Source organism: Netta rufina (assembly GCF_964035555.1).
Source record: "Netta rufina genome assembly, chromosome: 4".
NCBI classification, from domain to species: domain Eukaryota; kingdom Metazoa; phylum Chordata; class Aves; order Anseriformes; family Anatidae; genus Netta; species Netta rufina.
The window spans coordinates 7255563-7277949 of record NC_140127.1 but is presented as its reverse complement, the minus strand read 5'-3'; the positions used below and the strand labels follow the sequence as shown (position 1 = coordinate 7277949).

The following is a 22387-nucleotide window of genomic DNA, read 5'->3' as shown; positions in this document are numbered from 1 at the left end:
ATGGTTCAGAATTTCTAAATAATTACTGAGGGCACAACTGCGCCTATGCAGGGTGGTTTTGTATTGCACTCCCACAGGAGTCAAGGTACTGCTGGGTTCCTCGAAAAAAGATTTCGGTTATTTCTGAAAATCAGCAATTAACGAGTGGGCTTTGTGCGTTTTAAGACAACAGAACTGTCTGTAGGTACAAATCTGCCCTCAGTGGCTGGGGCTGAGCACAGGGTTGTACTTCTTCTGCTTGGAGAAACGCAGTGAGAACATTTCAGAGCACCAATCATGCTGACCCTCCTAAACCTGATTTTGAATAGCGCTGTGTGAATGTAGCAGCTTTCTAGAGGAACAAGAAACAATGCTTTGCCACGTTGGGGCACTGAAGGGGAAATGCCAGCGCGCTTTGCAGTCCTGGTTCAGATTTTTTGGTGCACACGTGGCTGCTGGTACCAAGCACCAGGGCAGGGGAAGTGCTTCTAACAGGTTATAATGACTTCTCCGGAGATTCCTTGCACTTTGTGCACCCTCGAGCTGTTCCGTAACATCCTGTAGACTTTCTGTTTTTCTGCTACTGATCTTTCTCATTACCTACGAGTGCTTCGTAGCTGGGAACAGAGGTGGGAACTGTCTGAACACCCCGCTGCAGTGCTGAGCAGGGATGAGTTGCCTTGAATCCTTTCCATGCAAGCTTGGTATCACTTCATGGCAGTACCTCGTGTCCTTGTCATGTACCCAGACACCTGCATTCCTTCTGTCTGTAGCAGGTACCTGTACCACTATGCAGCTGTGAACATGTTACATTTCTGTCTCTGATTTCCCCTTAGTAAAATGTTTAAAATTATATGAATAGCAGAGTGTGCAGGTAGGAAAGAAATCTCTGCAAAACACACACAATTTTTGGACAGAACCAGAAAAAGAAGACGTGTCTGTTTCTCCTCCAGATAACAGTTTCCTCATTGGTCTTGCCTGGCTTTGTTGGGGCATGATGTTACCCAAACCAATACCCTGCTCTGTTTTTCTTTGTAGAATGACGTGACAGATAACTGCACCGATCAGGAGGAGGAAGCAGAAGATGACGACACTTACGTGGTTATGGTAGGCTTGGAAACTCAACCAGCCATGAGTAAGTCACGTTGTTTATCAGCAGCAGCTCATAAACTGTGTTGTGTGGGATTATGGACAAACACAGGGGGCAAATTATTTTAATGCTTCCAATTTCCACTGTAACTTCCAAGGAGGCAGGTGTCCTAGGGGACAGGGGAAGGCAGGCAAGGGATTCAGGCATGACACCAAAGTCTGGCTCAGACAGACCAAGGTGCAACCAGCTCTCCTGGTAAATTCTACAAAGTTGTGATCTCTGCTCCAGATCTGGAGGAGAGCCTTCATGTAAGAGGAGACCCTGGCTACAGGTGCGGGCAGCTCCTCTGTGGAGGCACAGAGAGTTGACATTTTGCAGCTTGATCTTCATACATCTAAGCATATGTTGATCACAAGTTTGTTGCTAATCTGTGTGGTCAAATGCATGTTCCTCTTGAAAACTGCAGAGCTGCTTGTTTGCATTTACTGATGACAGTTTCTTTAGTATGTAACTATTTGATGATATTTTGCAGTATCATGAATTTATAAAGCTAAACTTTATCCTGTTTCCATCTTATCTGTTTGTTGACAATTTTGTCTTTCCAACTGTCTCATATTCTGCATGAACATGATATTTCTTGTTTGCTATGTTTAAGCCTGCTGCTTTTTGGCACATCTAGGTATACAATAGACACTGTGAAAATGTGAGCTAGAAATCTGGTTAGCCGTGACACGCTTCCACCGTCTCTGTCACCTTTCCACTATATATGGAGTACGTCGGGGTGGGCACACGGAGGAAGAATGTGAATTGTAACAGATGGCCGTGGTAGTCACCTACATGCTCTAACCTCCCATTTTAATCTATGGTGGAAGAAAGGCTTCACCAAAGGGTAGCTCAGAGTAGAAAGGGCTCTGTAGTACCAGCTCTGCATTGACTGCAGCTCTGCATTGACTGCAACTCTGCTGATGGACCTGTGCAGCTTACTCTGTTATGTCACTTACATGCACCCCCCAAATCTTGATGCTGTACAGTGTTGAAAATTTATCATTCTACATTCCCGTGGTCTGTGGCCCATTAAAAAACACCCCAAATTTCCACAGGAGTCCAGCCATGTCTCCCGAGGGCAATGCGTGTTTTATTTTAGAGAGATTCAAATAGGCGCCCCAAATCCATTGTATAAAAACAAGTGACAGAGTTGGGTGAGCTAGGGCTTTATTTCCCTAGCAGTGCACTGTGCTCCATTCAAAATCAAGGAACACAAATTACGGAGGCATGGTAAGTGTGTGTGATTGCATTCTGACAGCAGCTCCAGACGAGCTGAACATACCGTGTGCACGAAGACGTTGTATATCAGAGCAGCAAAACCTAATAAAAACTTCCACTGCTGATCTGGTAAATATTTTAAAAGCTGTTCACTGACAGCGTGTATTTGACAGCCTTCCTCCACTGTATTAGTTCATAAAAGTTTTATTAGCCACTGCGTTGCTTCTGTGGGAATCCTTGAAATAGGAAATGTTTCCAGATGGCAAATTTTAAAGGAAATAATGCATTCTTTAGCATTAAAAGCCAAGCCGGACCTGGGAGATCAATATGGAATTGGATCAAAATGCCAACAAATAGCTGAGGTGGATGAGGAAGAGGAAGATGATGTAGAAGACAGCAGAGAGGAAAGCAAAGATGAAGGTGAAGAAGGGGAAGATACCTACACCCTTGTCAACAGTCCGAACAATTTATATGCCAGCATCCCTGATGATTCAGAAGAGACCAGAAGAGACTGCTTTTTCTACAAGAGGCCACCTCCTCCTCCCCCTCGAAATCTGCCTGGCACCGTGAGGCAGGATGAGCTGCACAGTTTCTCACAAGGTATGATTTTGGGAGGAAAAGAACCCCAGATACCAACACACATGTAAACACAGATCAGGTGCTGCTGCAGAAATGATGTGTGCTCACTTCTACTAGTAGTAGCTCAACAGCATGGCCCAAATTCTGCACAGCAAACATCTGCCTGTGAACATTGCTGCATGAAGGCCTTCACAGCCAGGATATCAGCTAACGCAGAGCTGTGGGCTGCTGGGTTATGGTTTCAGGTTTTTCTCACTCTGTCCATCTCAGAACGCTACCCACTAGCACATAAGATGCTTGTTTTACAAGAGAGGCCTGAAACAAAACACTAAGCCTGTATTTTTCTCAAGTTGATTTAAATATTTACATTTAAAAATATTAAATGCTATCTTGATTTAATACAGTTTATAATTTCACAGGTAGAATTAATACAAAAGTGACTGTGTAGAGAGAAGTAACAGTATTTTATTATATTTTAGCCAATGTTGTGGTTAGAAATAAAACACTATATTGTGTTACAAATAGAAAAGAGAGAGAGAGATCGTGACCTTTAATGAAATGCTTCTCTTTCTTTTTTTTTTTTAAATATTTCAGCCCCAGAGTAAAAATCTAAAATTTAGTCTTGTAGTTGAGAAGTCCAAAATACTATTTGCATCTATTTCAAAAGGAGTGATTATAATTATTTTTTTTCTCATTGGGAAAAAGTAAATATGCAGAAGAATTCAAGCTTAAATACCAGTCTTAAAAAATCATGTAGAAAAAAAAAAACTTTTGTCATGGACACTGCTGATAAGTGCGTGCACAAATTGCCTGTGAGTTTGCTCCACAGCTTATTTCTGTTAACTCTCTTTTCAAATGTGGCATAACCTATTAGAGGCCTAAATTACCATCACCAAGCACTTTGATGTTGATGTAAGTGCACAGAAATAGCTGTTCAGCCTTATAGGAGCCTGCTTTAGATAGGTTTTCGTCCTGTTTTCTGCTGTGAAAGAAAAAACTGGCTACGTACAGCAAGGCACAGATTCCAAAAGGATGAGGGGCAAAATAAAACTAGCATTGCAAATGCATTTTGCTCGCTATGCCATACTCAATGTAGGTGTGCATGTATGTACACAAATGAGGGGGCAGGTTTGGCTTAGGGGATCTGTTAGCATAGGTCTGATAGAAATGCCTGTATTGGGACAGCTCTCATGGCTACACCGTCGGGTAGCAATGTGTCCCTCTCTGCCAAATGCCAGGTACCCGTACATGGATCCCAGAAGAGGAAACCTCTGCTGTGTGGTGCTGCTAAGACCAATGCATTTAGGAATCAGTCATTTAAGACATGCCATGAATTTTCCTAAGTCCTAGGCTTGGTTTCATTTCACTTTATTTTGGGGGTGGGGCTGGGGGTATCAGAATTCCCTAAACTGGCACGGTATTTGCTTTCAAAGAGCTCTAATGAGTCACTGCTACGTGTTTTTTAGCTAGCCACTTAGTTTAGCTATTGCTGAGGAAGACCTAAAAGGCAAGTCCCTTCTTCTTGAAGTCTTCCTTTTGGCAGTGGCATGAGAGTGCCCCCTGTGGGAGTTAAGAGAAAGAAAATCCTACAGAGAAAGAAACGGAACTTTTATAGAGGCATGGAAACAAAATACTTTTCATATTAAATATGGCAGCTGTATTAATCACACTTGTTTTTTTAAAAAAATACATATCTGAGCCAGAATACATATTGATAATATGTATTAATAATACAGCCCATTTATAAATGACACATCCCGTTTACAAATGTATCATACAGATTGTAAAGCTCCTCTGAACCCATGCACAGATACAACAATTACTTAATTTACTGTAAATAGCAGCCAAAGGATTTAAAACTCCAGTAGTGACCAAAGCCTAGCTCAGTGAATGCACATTTATATGCCGCTCATTACAACATTAGGAAAATAGAGCTCGGTGCAGAACTGTGAGTGGGTCTACTGTCTGCCCAGGAAAGAGGGGTAATCAGCAGGAGGAAGTTGTAGACATGGCTGGGATCAGCAGCCTTGGTAACAGCTTCTAATTCTTTATAGTTTGTGGGCTTTTTAAATACAAATAAGTCAAAACAAGCCCAGGTATTAGGAAACCCGACAATTCCTTTTAAAGCTGAAAAATGTAAAAGCTAAAGGAAAGCAAGTTCTGATTAGATGTACTATGAAACATGGGGAGTAGAGACCAACGAAGTCATTTGGGTGTGGGGTTGAAGATAGTCTCACAGCACAGATGAGGTCATAAATTTCATTTATCCTTTAAGGGGCTTTTAATTTTTTTTCCCACTTTTCCCTACAGTACATTGTAGGGACATTGAAGATGTTGGAAAGACAAAATCCAACATTTTCTAAAATAAGTTGAATTTCATAAGTCATTGTTGCGACAGCTAACAAATAGCCTGATTTGCCAAAATGCCAAGGACTACAGGTACCACTTGTTTGGCTTCAACGTTAAGGAATGTGTTCGTATGACTCTTGTTGGAGCAACTGGGGTATGCAGCATTGCTTTTAAATAAGAGTATTTACTTTGGGCTGATTTATTAGCATCTAATTTTGATAATCTGATGTGAAATCAGGAGGAGGCCCTGAAGCTGAAATTATGCCTTCAGGATATGCTCCCTGCTGACGTAGCTGATCAGAAACCAATGAGAATCAGAATGCCTTAGTTTAGAACTGAAATCAGGTCTCCACATTAGGAAAATCTGAAGCCTAAAGTTAAGTCTTAATCTCCTTTCTTTGCCCCACCTATGAAACACAACTCCTCGCTTTTTCAGAAAGGAATTTTGTGGAGGACAGAAGGGACAGAGAATATGGCGATGGACTCCTAACAGCGTGCTGCAGAGAAGAACAAGGTACATACGAGGAAAATGACAAGGAGGAGCACCTCTACACTTTCGCAAAATTGGATGAATGTCTGTACGATTTGATACTGGCAGAGAAGGAGGAGGAGAAGAGTAAAGAATGCAGGTCGTTTATCATGAACAGGCCTCCAGCCCCTACCCCTCGTCCCGTATGTTCGCCCGCCAGAAATGAGAACACTCCCTACATAGTACAAGGTCAGTGCTTGCTTCTTTGCAAATACTTGCTGGTAGAACATGGACGTGTTTGTTCCTTTTGATGAACAGTTTTGTTGTTTGTTTTTTTAAATACTAAGATCTTTGTTCAGTTACTTTCAAACAAACAAACCTGTTGATTCAGTTTACCTATTCTCACTTCTCAAATGAGCTTAGAACATCTCTGACTAATAATTTTCAATTTGCATCTGCGATAGCATCACTTTTTTGGTTTAATTTTACAAAAAATATGACAATCTGATGGAAGATGAAGAATCACTGGGCTAGCTGTGAATGCATTTATTTCAATGGTATGATACAGAATGTGCTGAGTAGCTTTTCCTTTCAGTTTCTTTATCAAACTGTTTTTTCTTAATTCTTAGAGAGAGGTTTCAGCCATATTCTGTTTTCCTGATGCGAGCAGTAGGGATAAATGCCTGTGTGAAGACTCCTCTTTCTAATCTCCTTTCTCTGATGCTAGAAATTGCTCTCTGGGAAGGGCTTATATCCTTTTACCATTTCTCTGAAAATTGGTGGACCTTATTGAGCTTATTCATGGAAATGTAATGCTGGAAGAGCTTCCAGGTATCTTTCAGACCAATTCATATTGAAGCCAAATTTCAGAATAACAAAAGGAATTGCTGTGAGCTTGGTGCAGGGATCTCTCGCTGTAAGCTCCAAAGTGCATACTGTCTGCATTTCCAGTCTCTTCTACAAGAACCTGCCAATTGTATAAAAACGTGCATAAGAATAAATGGTAGAAAAACAGGTTGAGGAGGACTCCAGATTACTTACACCAGAAGATTACTTACTCCATCCAGTGCATGCATTAAAACAGGACTATTATGACCCAGATCTTCCTACCGTACAGAGAAGCACCTCCTTTGCCATGCCTTTTTAAGACAGTGCTTTATTTTATTCTTCCTAGCTAGCTCCAGGCTGTGTAACTCCAGGTGAGGGCCAGAATGTGTGGGCTATTGTCTTCATCATTTGGTTGCTGTTTCTTCAGCGTGCTCAGGAAGTGTAAGGACGAGTCACTACAGTAGTTAGAGAATAAGGCAAGAAGGGATGTGGATAGGGGGCCTGGCACAACTACAAAAGTCTTGAAATAGCTACTTTTACTGAGATTGTTAGAGCAGCACCTCAGATCTTGGTCCTCCATCATGGACGTGCCAGTGACTCAAAGCTGTTACTGTGCAGATGCATGATTCGGAAGATTGCTTTTACTGACCTTCATTGCACTGGTGTTTCTGCTTTGTCCGCCCCACTAAGAAAGAAACTATGCTTTGATGGGGCCGTGGTTCTCTTACACCTTATATACTAACCCAAGGTTTTAAGATTTGCTTGTGTACGCGAGTAGGGATAGACAAATGACTTCCCTCTTGTTCTATGACATCAGTCTCTGTCTCAAGTTCATTTACTTAGACCATAAATGGCAAAAGTGGAAGCACTTCAAGAAAGATTCACTTTGACCTCAGGCCTCTGCTTCCCCGGCCATCATGCTAGTTCCAGGGCTGGGGTTTCTCACTCTCCTGTTTCGTGCAGGCATTCCCAAGGTAGTGAAATTTTAGACAGGGGTAATGTACGTTCAGCCAAAAGATTTCTCTTGCTGCTTGTCTTGGCGATTTTTATCCTCCACAGTGGTTAAAAAAATATTCACCCAGTCTAGCAATATCCCAGTTTCTGGTTTATTGTATTAGAATTTCTTATAATCAGAAAAGATTGTTTCATCTGTAAGAAACAGAAAATTTAATTCTAGCCCGCCCTTAGAATCTGCATGTGTTCACATCCATTGCTTTATCATTTAATTTATTGGGTGTAAAATAAAACCACTTTGGTTAGTGCATGTAGACGTTTTCCATTCCTCAAATAAATTTATGATAGTTTCAGTTTTTTCCATATATTATGTTAAAAAAGAGCATTTCTGAGGACACAAAGTCCTGAAAATAACGAAAAAAAAATAGTGAAAAAATAAAATTATTATATTTTCTAATAGATAACATAGGAAAAAAAAAGTTAGAAATTAAGGGAGTTTTGCAGTTGTACTTCTTTCTTCCTGCCACAAACATTATGATACGATCCTTAAATATATAACCGTGTGCTGCTATTTATCCCAGCTGTTTTGTTTCATCTAGTATGTAAAGTGGGTGGGCATAAGACGCAAAACTCTTCAGTGTTGTTCAGTCCCGTTTTTGGTTAAAATGTGATTCCTGCCTGCCCTAGGGACAGCGTGGTTCTTCAGACCCCCTTGTGGTATGCCCTCTGATTTGTCCTGTGTCCGCTGAGGTCTTGGGTGCCCAGTATGAAGCACCTATGGCGTGCCATGCTTCAGATGAAAACAATTCTATAGCACATTACTCCCTCAGAGCAGAAATCCCATTGTTTCAGTGGCTGCTAGGAGTAGTGAGAACTTCAAATTTGTCAGTGATAGCATCCTGATACCAGGGACTTGTGAGCCTGATTGCTGGGTTAAGCGACGTGTCTGGAGTTACACTGGGGCTTTGTTGGAGGGAGAAACCCTGTTCCACAGAGCAACTTCGAGTTACTCAACCAGAGGCATCCTTCCCCACTGTGCATTCACTAAATACCTTTTAAATTCCAAACCAAAGAACGTTTCTGTAAGAAACAGCTTCTGTTAAAGAATATTTCTGGAAGAATCAGGCTCTGAGTGAGCTGAAAGATGTAAAATGTAAGTGTTCTAATAAGTTTGAGGTGGTTTCATTTATTCTGTTTTAAATTTTAATGAATGTGCAAATCACTGTAGTGGACACTGCTCAACAAACTGCATCTTTAACAGAGGGTACATTTGTTGTTTAGGCCACTGCAAGAATTTTGTTTTATGTAGAAAAGGCTCATCAAGCGATGGAGCTGCACGCTGGTGCCAAATAGCTCGCTGTCCAGATGGTGCACACTTTTCGCGTGCCCACTTTCCATTCCTTAAGTGCTTAGGGTTGCTTTGTAGGTTATTTCAGTGTGTTTTTTTTCAGTGTTGTTCTGCCAGAACAGCTGTTAAATAAATGTATGAAGGTGTTGTGCTTTCAGTTTACGGTGAAGTTTAAATACTCCCTATCGATACCACACTGACTGTGCTGCAAACCGAAGTCCGCAGGACGTTCTCAGGACAGAAGTGTGAGCATCTGCAACACCCGGGGACCATTCCTGAAGTCTCACCCACCAGGAGTACCCTGTGGTGTGAGGGTTACATTGCTGTCCTGGCTTGTTCTTTTACCTCTTGTCAGAGCCCACCAGTAGCAGAGGGGTTCTCCACAACGTGGACACCTGCCCTACAGCAGCAGAAAGAACACGTCGTGTGCTACAGCCTTTGGTCCTTTACAGACCTGTCACAAATCCCTGCAGCAGTGCGTTTCCCCTCTGTGCACGGGAAACATTTTACCACGTTAGCTGTCTGTGGGACTTTACTGGGTTAGAAGACGTGGAAAAAGTACTTCCCATTTACTGTTCCAGAAGAGAATACTGTTCTCGTGGCTTATCAAAATCAGTGGGCACACAGGAATTAGCAGGCAGTGGATATTTTTAAGGAGGCAGCCTATTTTATGTGCAGATTGGAACAACATAAACCCAAATTTAATGGGAAAAAAAAACTCCATTGCAGAATTGCTAGTGTCTTGGAAAGTTATCAGGCTGATTACTGGGAACTATAGCGATCACATCCTGAATTTAAAGCTCTTATTATGCAGATGGTTTAAATGCTCTGAAGCAGGGGTTCCCAAAGTGAAGCCTCAGAGCCCATGCAAACTGCAAAACCTTTATGTCCCACAGAGGGATTTTTTACTACTCTCCTATGGTAGGGATAAAGTACTGCACTGCAGATGAATTTCATTATGTATCCCCAACTTAAGGGTGTTTTTCCATGGAAAAAAAAAAAATACTAGGAACCACTGTTCAGCTAGCTTAGAACACCTTAGACTTTAAAGATCTGTTTAGGAACTAGTATATGGGCTTCATTTGTCATGGTGATTCAATCAGATTTTTGGTATCTTAACTCCAGCAGATTATAATATGTACTGAATAAAGCACACGGAGAGAAAATATTTCTAGGATGCAGCCTGGTTGAAAAGCGACCCATTCTGTACAGTATGTTTTTGGTCAAACCAGGTAGTCTTTCCCTTTTTGCTTTACTCTGCTGAAGGCAAATGGGACTGCAGAAATATATTCACGTTTTACGTAGTGGAGCAAATATTCTTGAGTATATTGCTAGACTCCTTCCACCTTCCATAGTCCACTAAGTTAAAATGATGAGAAGAGCAAGAGTGGGAGTGTTCTCTTCCCCATGTATGGGACAACAAGGACGCTGACGCCAAGTTCTGACCACCGCCGCCTTCTCACTCACTCTTTACCCTTTTGGTAAAAAGGGTTCGAGTATTACTTTGGCTGTCTTGCCTCAGTGTAGGGGAACAGCTGCCTCTGCGTAGTCTCTTGAGGTCCCTCCCCAACCAAGGTGTGATTCCAGCAGCTTTGGGCTCGTGTTCAGCAGATTCAGAGCCTGACTGTGAATTGGGAAGAAAATTGCTGGTGAGCGTGTTTGTTTCTTGCATTACTTTCACATTGTCATTACACGGTGATTCTTTTTAAAGTCATTTTACGTTTGATCTGAGAAATTAGGTTTCTCAGTCTTGGCTTCCTAATTATGCGGCTGTGGTAGACAGCAAACAGCCGGTGTGTGAGCTGCGATGAGTGGATCTGGCGCTGCAACTGCAAAACTCAGGCAGCAGCGTGCCTTGGGCTTGTTAACAGAGCAGCCTGGCAGCGTGGTATTCCCACCAGTGTTGTTGGCCTTGCTCGGTCTGTGTTCTGGTGCCATGACTGCTGCGTGCCCTTACAGGTGTCGTCGCAATGTCAGACGATGTGTTTAGAACGGATCAGAGCTGCCTGGCACAGGTAACACACTGCCCTTCTCCACAGCACGTGTTGCTGACAGGGCCGGTCATCAGGCGTGCTGCTGTCTAGGAAAAATGCACAAGGCCATACTACTTAGCATCGCATCACCTTAGCTGATTTCATGCTATGAATCACCAGAGCTTTTTGTTTTCATCTTAAATATGTGAACTATTTTGGGTACGTTTTAGGAGTGCTCCTTAATCATCTCAGTGTTGCATCTTTAGGGCTCTTGCTGAGCGATGCTCCGTGTTAGCAAACAAAACAGACAAAACAAAAGTGAGATCTGAAAGGATGTGAACCAACATCTGCATACTTCTCATCTCATGAATAATAAGCATCGTTCCATTATATTCCTTCCGTGGTATTCTCCATGTATTTGTCATCCCTCACTGTGCTGCATCCAATTTACAAACTAACCTGTACCAAATCTGTGAGTTTCATTTGTACTATGCACACACAGTTTAAATGTTAAAATGTTTTAAAAAATGGAGTGGGCAAAGGTAGAGTCTCTCCCAACAACATACCCCAGCTAGCAATCGTGCCCTCTTTTTTGCGTTCTTCCCATGATCATGACAGGTAATTGCGTGGCAACTCTAAAATGAGTGAAGCAAAAACCTACTCAAGCTGGAAGCTTTACAAACACACTGTAATTTGCAACTGAGTTGTGATCTGTTAATAAGTGCAACCCTAGTGTATTAATTAATTTGCCTCGTGTTTCTATGAAGATTTTGTTCCCCCTGGATTTTAATTTTGAATGTTTTCTAAACAAAACAGTCGTGGCAATAGATAATTCAGTTTGGAACAGCAGCTGAATGAGGCTGATGAATAGCTGCATCTTGAATTTCCCCTAGCAAACTGAATTCAAATTAGTGATAGCTACTGGTTGTTTTCCTGTCTCTCTTCTCCCTTGCATTTGTTCTGCTGAAAGTGTTGAGGAAGTAGGATTAGGCTGATGGAGTGATAAGCTCAGTGTTCTTCCAGAGGGGGTCGGTTCATCAGCCTGGCTTTACTTGAATCGCTTGTGTAATGTGCCAAACTGTTGTTTGGGTTTGAGAGGCAACGTTGCTAATTGGGAAACATCCGTCATAGTTCAGACAGGCAAAGTAAAATCTAAATTAGAAACCATATCCGTGCCTCTTACTGATAGAAGTTGCCTGCTCTCGTAATGTAACTTCTTCCACGTTTTGATTGCCCATGTTTTTAATTATCGTACTTCTGTTGGCCTATCACCAAGCCTTTTTTTAATGTCATTGTGCATCTATAAATTCTTATCGTTACAGCTCTGTGTTAGAATCAATTGCTTCTGAAAATCAAATTCCTGTTCTTTTTGTCTACTTGCGGCTATTGTAAAAAAATCGGCATTCTCTCTTTCTAGGTGCTTTATACTCATCATAGTTTCTTGTACAGTTGTGTCATTATAAAACACTTTTCTTGAGCTAGAATTATGCACAAGAGGCTTAGATTTCAAATATTTCTAGTCCTTCTATTTGTGGGGATAACCATAAAAATATTAATCACATTTCAAGCCTCACAGTGTTATTTACCTGCATGTGCAGACAGCCTGAATCAGCATCAGTAACCAGTCTCACTGAGATTTAAAAAAATGAACGCTGTTTTCTGGTTTCATATCCTCCTGGAAAATAGTGCAGCAGTTCCTGACTCATTTTGCTTTCCTGGAGAAACTGGGGTTGCGTTACATTCCTAAAAAGTGTTCTTACTACCTAAGACATTAAAATGTATTTAGGGCATGCAAAGGACTTCATCTGTGTCCTGTAGCAACGAAAGGGGGAGATATTGAACTTGTAGGTTTTGACGTATAAACATGTACGGGTATTTTGTCCAGTCACAAGCTGATGAAAAATTTAAAAGGAGTCTTACAAATATTATCAAAGGCGCTTGTTAAGTTGTTTGTTTGTTTGTTTGTTTTAAAGAAAAAAAGCATAATAGCAGTACTGTGATTTTTTAATCAGATTTTCTATAGCAGAGGCTCTAAAATATAAATATATGTATCTGCTTGTTCATTTGAAGGACTATGGCTTTCTGCCACCTAAAAAAACTGCTACATTAATATTGTTTCACTGAAGGAATAGCCACTCTTACTTTCCATAAAAACAGAATGCGTCTCTGTGCAAAACTGTCCATTTCTTTCATTCCACTTACTGTATTCCAGCAGCTTACAACTGACAGAAGAGAATGTGGGAATGAAGGAGTAAATTGCTAGAGTCTTCCCTAAACCTGTGGCAGTGGTACAGCAGCGTGTGCATACACCAGGCATTCCAGAAACAGGAATAATTTGTTTTCATTTACTTCACCCACACTGAGTACTTGCTGCCAACTAAAATCATTTCAGCAAGATGCAGCACGTAAAGTGGCTTTAACAATTTTACTTTGAACAACTGGAAGAGTAATTCCATTTCTGATTACTCTGACACTGCAAAACTCAGCAGAAATTTCAAAGCCTATCAATTAAAGTACTTCCCAATCAGGGACATTGTTGAGCGTATCCCTCCTCTTCCTTATGCAGACAAATTGAGGCTGCCGGCACCACCTCAGTGTACTTTAATTTCCTCTCTTACAAGAGGATGCTATTTCAAGTGTAGAAGAAGACACTGCGGCCACATTTAGCAGATTTCTTTGGGAATTATAGAGAGGAGTATTATAAATGTTAAGATTTATCAGTGTTAGGCTGAAACTAGGGCCATAACATCAACAGATTGTGCTGCCTGCCTCGTTCTTTTATGCTATCCATTTGACCCATCTGATAACATTTTCAGGAACGTGAAGTCCCCAGCTGTTGTCATTCATCATCACCTCCCATACTCCCTACTCAGGGTTGGCCTGAAGACTTCATTCTGCCATTTAGAAAACGCTCTCAGGAATTGTTCCTTCCCACCTCTCTGCGTAGCAAGCGCAGGGTTTGAATGGCCTCAGTCCTCCATTTCACAAGTTTCAAACTGAAGACTCGTACGTGGCAGCCTGAGCAGGCAGGCAAGGAGCAAACTGAGCTCCGCCGGGTTTCCTTGCTCTGCATGGGCAAGCAGCCGGGACGGCAGGGTGCGTGCAGAGTTGTGTTGTACCACGCCTTGGTCCCAAAACAAATACTTGCTGCACTGAACTGGCACGTTTCTCAGTAAGATGACTTCACTGCAAGGCGTTACTCTACATTATCAGTTTGTTGTTGTTGTTGTTTGTTTGTTTTTTTAGCTAAAATCAAAACTGAGACTTAAGAGGGCAAGGCATATATGACAGTAGTTAAGTCTCAAATGAAGCATTTCCAGCCGTCTGGGTTTTACTTTCATTGCCAGCAAAAGTTTGACAGCAGCAGATTTCAGGGCACATCCAAGCTGTCTGTACTCGAGGTACCTGACAGCAGTGGAGCGGTGGGCGAGGGTAGGGGAGCAGGTAAGCAGGCCTTGCAGTTCTTGGTGCCTGTATGAGCAAGAGAACCACGTGTGTATTCTTTAGCACTGTTGTTATTCTTGCCTGGTTCTATTGTTTTTCCTGCCTTAGCTTTTCCCCTAAATAAGATACAGACTATAGTAGGTGTCCATATCACGTGAAGAACTCTGAGATTATGTGTTGTTTTGTTTTGTTTTTTTCTAAACAAGTAATGTTACTGCAATAATTTTATTTTCTTCAAAGCTCCTTGTCATGATGCCTTTTAGTATTAATAATCCTGCCATTCTGTGCGACAGAACAATTTTTCAAGTAATTAACATTAGACTGACGAGTGGGATGAGAAGTACTCCAAGGCTAGAATAAGACATTTATTCCAGCCTGCTTTCATGAGCCTCCATCCTTCTTCCATAATGTGTGATGTCTTCTATTAACAGTTTTGGTTAACTTCCTTATGTTCTTAACTTTGTAGTGTTTCAGCAAAAGGCCACTCAGATGCCCAGTGACTACAACAAGATGTACTGCAACGTCAGGAGGCACGGTACAGAATTTAATTTAGCTCTTTAACTACCTTGATGTTTTTCAGTAGAGCTACCAGAGAATTGCTGTGACTTGATTTTGACTGATTTAGCATCTATTTTCCTGCACGTGATTTATATCCTTAACGCTACTGCAGCATGAAGAGATTAGATTAAATAAAGAAAAATAAAAGTTAGAGTCTTTTGGGAAAGATTTGTACAGCTAGAGTTACTTTATGCCATTCTGTTTGCTTTCTCCATTGTGATTAAAAGCAAGAAAAGGAAGGACTGGAGGGCTCAGCTGCGCTCACTTAATTCCAGCTATGGAAAGGCAGCAGTGAGTGGAGCACAAGCTCTCTCCTGGGTGCTCCAAGATCTATGTAGAATGAATTACTGGTGGCAGCCTGGTTGTTATTTAGTTGTTGCACATCAAAATGTTGCTACCAAATTCTTTTAATGGCTCCCTAAAATAACTAACAATGTTACAGACAAAATGAATGAAGGCTGAGTGAACATTTTTCTTACCTCTTCTTTTAACAAGTAGCTGATGAGGATTAAAGCATGAAGAGCAGCATGCAACCGCCTATAAAGTTCTGCAAAAGGGAACTGGAGTTTCCCTTGCTACTGACATCACTTACCATGAACACTAAGCCACTGAGGAAAAGAGTGCAGGACCTTCTAGGTCTTACTGCATTCCTGTAGTTTTTAGTAACAGAGTATAGGTTGCATACCTCAGCTAAAATTACATATATGTACATAAAACAGAATAAATGTTATGGGTCTGAGGAACCCCCCAGCAATTCCCATCATTTTGCTGGTAAGAAAAATGCAATTTTACTTAAACTGGTCTGATCTCCGAATTATCATATCAGATGCACATCATTGGGGTTATCACTCTGTCATACAGAAACAACTAGCAGAGATGGAAAAAAAAACAGAGACTCATACCTAATTTGTCTTAGTATGGTATGTGATCAAAAGGAGGAAGTAGGAGAAGTCGGAATAGCTGTTGTGTTTTTTTTATTTTCCTTAATCTATTTTTCTTTGCCTGGTCCTTCTTCACTTAAAAATACCGGTGCATAACACAGCAGAAAAACTGACCCAATTAATAACTGTGGTTTGAACTCGCAGCCTGGCTGCACTCTCCGTGCAGTTTGAAACAAGTGCTTTGTTACCTTTGCAACATCCTCATACAGAGATGTGTGCTGTCCCAGCCATTTCGTATCCACATCCTGGAGATACACATGGTGCTACACCTCCCTAGAGTGAGCTGTGCGTCTGATAACGCACCTCTCCCTGATGTTTCCCTTCAGTTGTGCACCTGCATTGTAATCTGTAGGAGGACTAGGTTGGAACAGCTTCTTGTCATTGCAGTGTATCTAGTAATTATATTTGGGAAGAAAAAAAAAAAATCATGTGAAATTTCATGATGATTTCTGACCAAATTTAAACCCCAGCATTTGAGAAATGTGATGTTTGAAGTTGGGGAAGGAGTGGGGGGCATTGTGGAAATGTTGTGTCTTAACATGGCAATGATTTCTTTTAAAGTGTCTGGGCTATAGCTTTAGCACTGGAAGGAAATTCTTGTATGACTTGACGTTAATGGATCTGTGGATCTGGGCAATAGTAAGAAATGAAATGTTAAAGATGCTACTCTGCTGCCAAAGACTAATGGTAGATACCTCATTGATTCATTGTATTTCTCTCATTGCCAGAAAAAAAAAAAAAAAAAAAAAAAAGAGGGAGAAAGAGAAAGGGGCAGGGAAAACCACCCTATAGATGGTGTGGTTTTAATTGATATCAGACAAGAAAGAATAGAAAGGAATGAAATGAGTTACTGATATTTATCTTTTTACATTTTGTAGCAGCACACAGACGCCCCAGCGAGACAGTAGCTTATACCACTGTGAAGCACAGCATCCCTGCTGAACAGGAAGAACTTATCCATTTGCAGAAACAAGTGAAAAAGGGGGCAATTTCTGTGGATGAAGCCCTTGACAAATTTAAACGGTGGCAGAAAGAAAACCAGAGACCACAGTCCGCTCTACAGGTATGAATCTGAACATTTAGGTTTCTTGATGGGAATCTTGATCAGTTTGGAAAACAATCTTATGAATTTTGGCTCTTATGTGTGAGGTCAAAAACGGGGGTTGTGATTTCTGGTGTTATGAGTGACATGCCCATCAATTCCCAAGGCTCTTGTTGCTTATGGTTCTGAATCTTAGAGATAGCTGTTCCCTCTATTACTTGATTATTCGAGAGGCTTCCTGGCATTATTTTGCCTAAATGTAGGTGCTGCTGCATTTGGTTAAAATCCTGAGTTAAATCTGTTCTCCTAAGACTTTTATTTTATGCTGTTAAGTGATGCGTAGGCCTATGCATCTTTTATGAAACCACCAACTTTCTGTAGCTGAACAAAACAAATGTGCTATTGAATTGTGTCAGCTAAGCAACGTAACTACTTCAAACATACATTGCTAATATATATTAACTCCAGCACGCTTTATGCCTGTCTGAAAGTGTTGAATCTACCTGCTGAAATTCATAGTTCTCAGAAATGCTCTTCAGCTCCTTTATATTCAATGTATGGAGTAAATGAAGGTGCACAAAAACAAGATTTACAAAAGCCCACACAGTGAGTCACTGAGAGAATTGCATCAAAGCTAGACGGTATGCTTAAGGAGAAAGGCACAGTGAGGAGCTTTGTTAATTACTTCTAACAAGACAGCTGGAAGAAGAGGTTGTGCCCTCATTTTATATGAGGCCATGCATTAACAAAAATATTTTCTTGCTGTCTTTTAAGTACATTAGTAGAAAGAGAAAAACCAAAGCCAGTCTGCTGCTCAGTGGAGTGGGAGAGCTATCGGACGCAGCTCACAAGGAGAGATTAAATGCCCTTTTTGTTTGCATTTACTGAAGAAATCATACGAGCTTTGTCAGTGCAGTGGAACACTTAATAGCAGAAGTGCAGGGACCTGGAACAGCTTAGGAGCGCAGTGCACCAGCAGCACACCACGAGCTGTATGGCGGCAGTGCAAGGGCACAGGGGTGGCCCCTTCTGGGTCTACCTGTGGCACTGCGCTGTCAGTCCAGGGGGCTACTTGGGTAGGTCTGATCTACGCAAAGATTTATTTAATTATTTTTTAATCTGAAGACGCCTGTATTTGAAGGGAAGATGAACTAGACTTAGTTTCAGTGCTTAAGGGAATAAGGGTGGTTTATACCCTCGGTTGCATGTCTGACTTCTGGTTTGTTTGGTACCACAGAAAACTCTTTCACCGTTACCCCGGTGTGAACATAATGAATTTACTTCATGCAGCACTGTAGTTGTCTGGTCTTCACTGGGATTTTGAGGGAAAAAAAATCACTTGCCCAAAGCAAAAAATAAAAACCCAAGCCTCTGTAATCTAACCCCAGAATCAATACAACTCACTGATAGGGAAAAAAAATACTCCACAAGACTCTTGGGAATAAATGCTAAAATTAACATCTACTTGTAGCACATAGTAGATATTTTTCTGCCTTTTAAAATGATTTTTCTAGAGAGAGAAGTTTGGTGTTCAGAATGTTAGAGCCCAGCTTTTTATAGTTATTCATTATTTCTACAGCAAACTTCTGTTATTGATTTCTGCTGTTTGTTTTTCACTTAAAGGAAGCAGTGCGCCACCTTAGAGATGCCAGTATTGGAAACAGACTAGGAAAGGAAAACTTGCATGTTAAGTTACACTTTCTTTTGGCTTTCAAAACACCAAAGACTTGAGCTGTTAATAAGTACACTGCAGAGGTCTGATCCAAAGCATAGGCAGACTTTGGCATGGGATTTGTAATGAGCATATCCTGCATCTTTCCACATTTAAGTTATTTTAATGTAATCGGTCCTTCAGCAGGGTCAAGATTTCATCCCAAAGATGAGCTCAGTGAGAGTTAATGGGGCAGAAAATTTAACAAGCTTTTCTGTAGTTGCTGTTTCCTACTGCTTTGTCATATTAGTGTAGATGATTTCTTTATGACAATTTACATGATGATTTCAATATTTTATTTGTAAATCAGCTATCAATTTGCACTTGCACATTCTTGATGAGCTGTCTATTGCTACAGCAGTTCACAATTGTGACTCATTAGTAAAAGCTATGCCATTGGTCATTTAAGATGTTTTTTTTCTCCCCTTTGTGAGGCGCAGTATAAATCACCTGTATTTCCTGCAAGTGATTTTCTCTTATTATTTTGAAATATTAGATGGTATTGGCTTTAGGCTTTTGAATTCTATAAACTTTAATATGTGCAAGTTCTTGGAGGGGAAATGTAGTGTTTCTTTTTTTACACTGGACTTAGTACAACCTTTCTATGTAAATAACCAGCTGAATATGTTATTTATTTCCTTACTGCAAGAGCAAAAACTAACCCACAGTACTGCTTTCATTATTCTATTAGGCAGTGTTGTGTTTACATAGACTTGATAGTTGAGATACTGTAATTAAGGGAAACTCTTGCTGGCCCAGAGGCAGAGTTGCAGTTCAGACTGTTTATTTCAGCTTTAATCTGAGTCCTCCATGGTCTGTAGGGGGCCCAGCATCACCGTCACAAGGTGCTCAGAGCCTCAGGACCTGGGATTGCCACATTTGTTCCTAAAAGCTGTTTTCTGTAGGCAGAGCAAAGTTTGCCATGACACAAGGGCGATTGTGGGAAACCATGTGGCCGTAGGGTTTTATTTTAAGACCACATCAATCCTGTTGCTGGTGCTGTCCTCTCTCTCCAGAATCCAGTTAGTGAATCATACCAGCAGAAATGTAGTATCAACACCAGAATTTAAATTTTTCTGTAACAATAATGCTTGTATTATCCAGTAACTCAGATAATGATCACTATGTTCCCTTCTGATCCTAACCTCCCTGCCCTCTGTTATGCTGTTTTATTTCCTGTGATGAATATAAAGCAGAAATATAATATAAAGCAGAAATACAATAGGAAGAATAATTATGTAGGCCCCTCTCCTGTCCAACAGTACACATATTATCAAAGATTTAAATTCTTGAACCTAAGAACTGTTAACAGATGGAACTCTACAGCTGGAGGGATATTAATGACAAGAGTAAAGAAAGATCTCAGAAAAGCAATACCTAAGTCCAGACAGAAATAAATTGCCTGAAACAAAAATAACAACTGCGTTCTTTTCTCTTCAATAATTCGTAAGGAAAGCAGACCTGAAAGCATTCATTGCAGAGACTTTTTGTACCACATGCCATTTAATGGAACTGTATGCATGAATGCTAGCAGTTCGGATTTGTTTAACAAATCCTAGTTCTTACCTCTGTATACAGACTCCCCAGCTGTACCTTTAAAAACATGGGACTATCTCCGAGCTCCATGTTTGAAATCAGGATTTGGAGATCCATTTTCCTAGGCTGTTTTGAAGACTTGATTTAGCATTTAAACAGATCCTATCAGAAGCCTGTTAGAAAAGGAATTTGAGTTTTATTTTAATGAGAGAAGAAAATTTCTGCTATAAGTAAGGAACTTAATTTTTAGTTTCTTGTTAAGTTTGATCTTGCTTCCACTGTGATGAAAGCTATTAATGAGAGGAGCAGTCATTTCAGTCTTCCATTATAACATTTGCTACTATCCTGAAGTCTATATCTCATTTTGCAACAGTTTTAATATAGGACTGCCTAGCACACACATACAAGAAGACTGCAAAGCAAAAGGAAATTCTGTCACTCTTGGAGTGAAATATCTACCCAAAAAAAAAGCAACAATGACTATTTTAAGAACAACTATATAAGGACTAAGCATATAGAATGTTCATTTGTGGAAAAGTACAGACAGGCAATAATTTGTCTCACTACTATGTAATAAATACATGGTCTAATCTATAGGCATTGATAATACCTTACCTTTTTCTTTTGCCAAGAATAGATGTAAGCCAGCCAACAGAACAGCAACAACAAATCTTTAGTAAAATTTCATGGCAGTACATAAATGATTTGGGGACCAAAGCTCCATTTTCAAATGTGAATAACTTACGTTTTTTTCAGGCATGTAAGGTTTCTCTTGGCACCTTCCCTGAAACCATTGTAGTGCTGAACTAGAAGTAGTCTACTGCCTATGGGAAATTTTATCTGTAAGTTAGGCACGTACATGACTTGGAAAGCCACTTTTCCAACCGTGAAATACCGTGAGACAAGAAAGACGAGAGAGGATAACGGGACGGAAACAGCTGAACTGATGATCTATGTCTCAGCATTTGAAGTCCTCATAGGTCTCCTGTGGCAGGCAGGTTACCGAACCAAGACAGCCAAAAGGCTCTCACAGCATGGTGGCTGCATCCTGCTGCTGTAGGGTCCCACAAGGGCAGGACGAGCGTCCAAACGTGGTTAGACTTCAGCGTGCTCCGTGGTAACTGATTCCTTGCCCTTAAGCAAAAAGTGGAACTCTAGTTGCATGGGCTTGTGCTTGTCCCTGAGCAGAACAAATGGCAGCAGCTTAAATAACATCAACATGAGGATGATGAGACAAGTTTCCTTTAAAGTCCTAAAGGAGTGTAGCTTTTACATGTGTGCTGTGTCCATATTCGTAACACACACGTATTTTTAAAAAACCTACACAGTGCCTACCTGAGTCTTTTAGACATTTGAGTTACCTGTATGAATCTCACTTAGCTGTTTCTGAAAATGAGATTTAAAAATCTGCCTTCTAGTGCAGTTACATTATGGCTCCTTATGTGCCACATCCCACAGATTTAGTCATCCAGCATCTAAAAATAAGTACAAAATTGCAGAAACTACATAAGATGCCTTGAATTGCCTGTACATACATGTAGTTATCCCCTTATAGCTGATCTCTGTGGAACCTGGAACTAGGTCTTGTTTTAGGGATACTGATTTGCGTCGTATAAGATTCCCCATCAAAACGGGGAATAACTGATAAGCTGCTCTCCACTCAGCACAGCAGCAAGAACTGCTTCACTGCTGGGTAATGAGCAAGGCAAAGGCCACAAAGACAAATGATAACTCAGATGGACTTCAGAAAACTAATACTACCTTATGCAAACATTAAGCTCAGCCTTTAAAAAAAATAGTCAGTAATTTAATAGTTTTAAATAAAGGCAGGCCTTGGGAGGCATGTCAGAGGCATAGTCCTCCAGTGACAAATACACCTGTGGGACAAACAGGCCATTCAGACTCTGCAGCTGTTCCAGTCTTGGGATCCTTGTCAAGACTGGCAGGGTAGCTGGGCTGCTGTGGAAGGCAAGGAGCTTTTCCCAATGAGTTTTTCACAGGGAACAGAAGTGAAACCAATTTATTTCATAGCTGAGCTGTTAGCTGTTGATCAGTAGGTACTTACAGGCTTGGTCATTACTGGTGTCTGTCTGTCACTGAGAGTAACCTTCGTATCCAGAAGAACAACTTCACTGCCTGCTGCTGTGGACTGCTCAGTACAGACCCACTCCTGTAAAGCACTGTGCAGTCAGGCCATTCCCTGCCATAAAAGCAACCTCCAACAGAACTTCTTCTTACAGATTCTGATATCCACGTTTGTAGACGCCTATGACTGTAAAGCAGATGGTAAAGTTTAATTAAGTTTGCTCAACCAGCTGCCAAA

The 22387-nt window shown here is 40.9% G+C and overlaps 1 protein-coding gene across 1 annotated transcript in view; it reads left to right on the top strand.

The window, feature by feature from the left end:
• The window catches only part of BANK1 (B cell scaffold protein with ankyrin repeats 1), a gene marked incomplete at both ends in the record, with an annotated part of 125638 nt that extends 105551 nt beyond the window's left edge, over window positions 1-20087 (top strand). The window contains 7 exons of the mRNA XM_084286018.1: window positions 1018-1114; window positions 2627-2932; window positions 5697-5978; window positions 14743-14811; window positions 16654-16838; window positions 18441-18508; window positions 19976-20087. Coding sequence (XP_084142144.1) covers window positions 1018-1114; window positions 2627-2932; window positions 5697-5978; window positions 14743-14811; window positions 16654-16838; window positions 18441-18508; window positions 19976-20087 — 1119 coding nt within the window. The remainder of the gene's footprint in view (window positions 1-1017; window positions 1115-2626; window positions 2933-5696; window positions 5979-14742; window positions 14812-16653; window positions 16839-18440; window positions 18509-19975) is intronic.
• Window positions 20088-22387: the final 2300 nt, after the last annotated feature.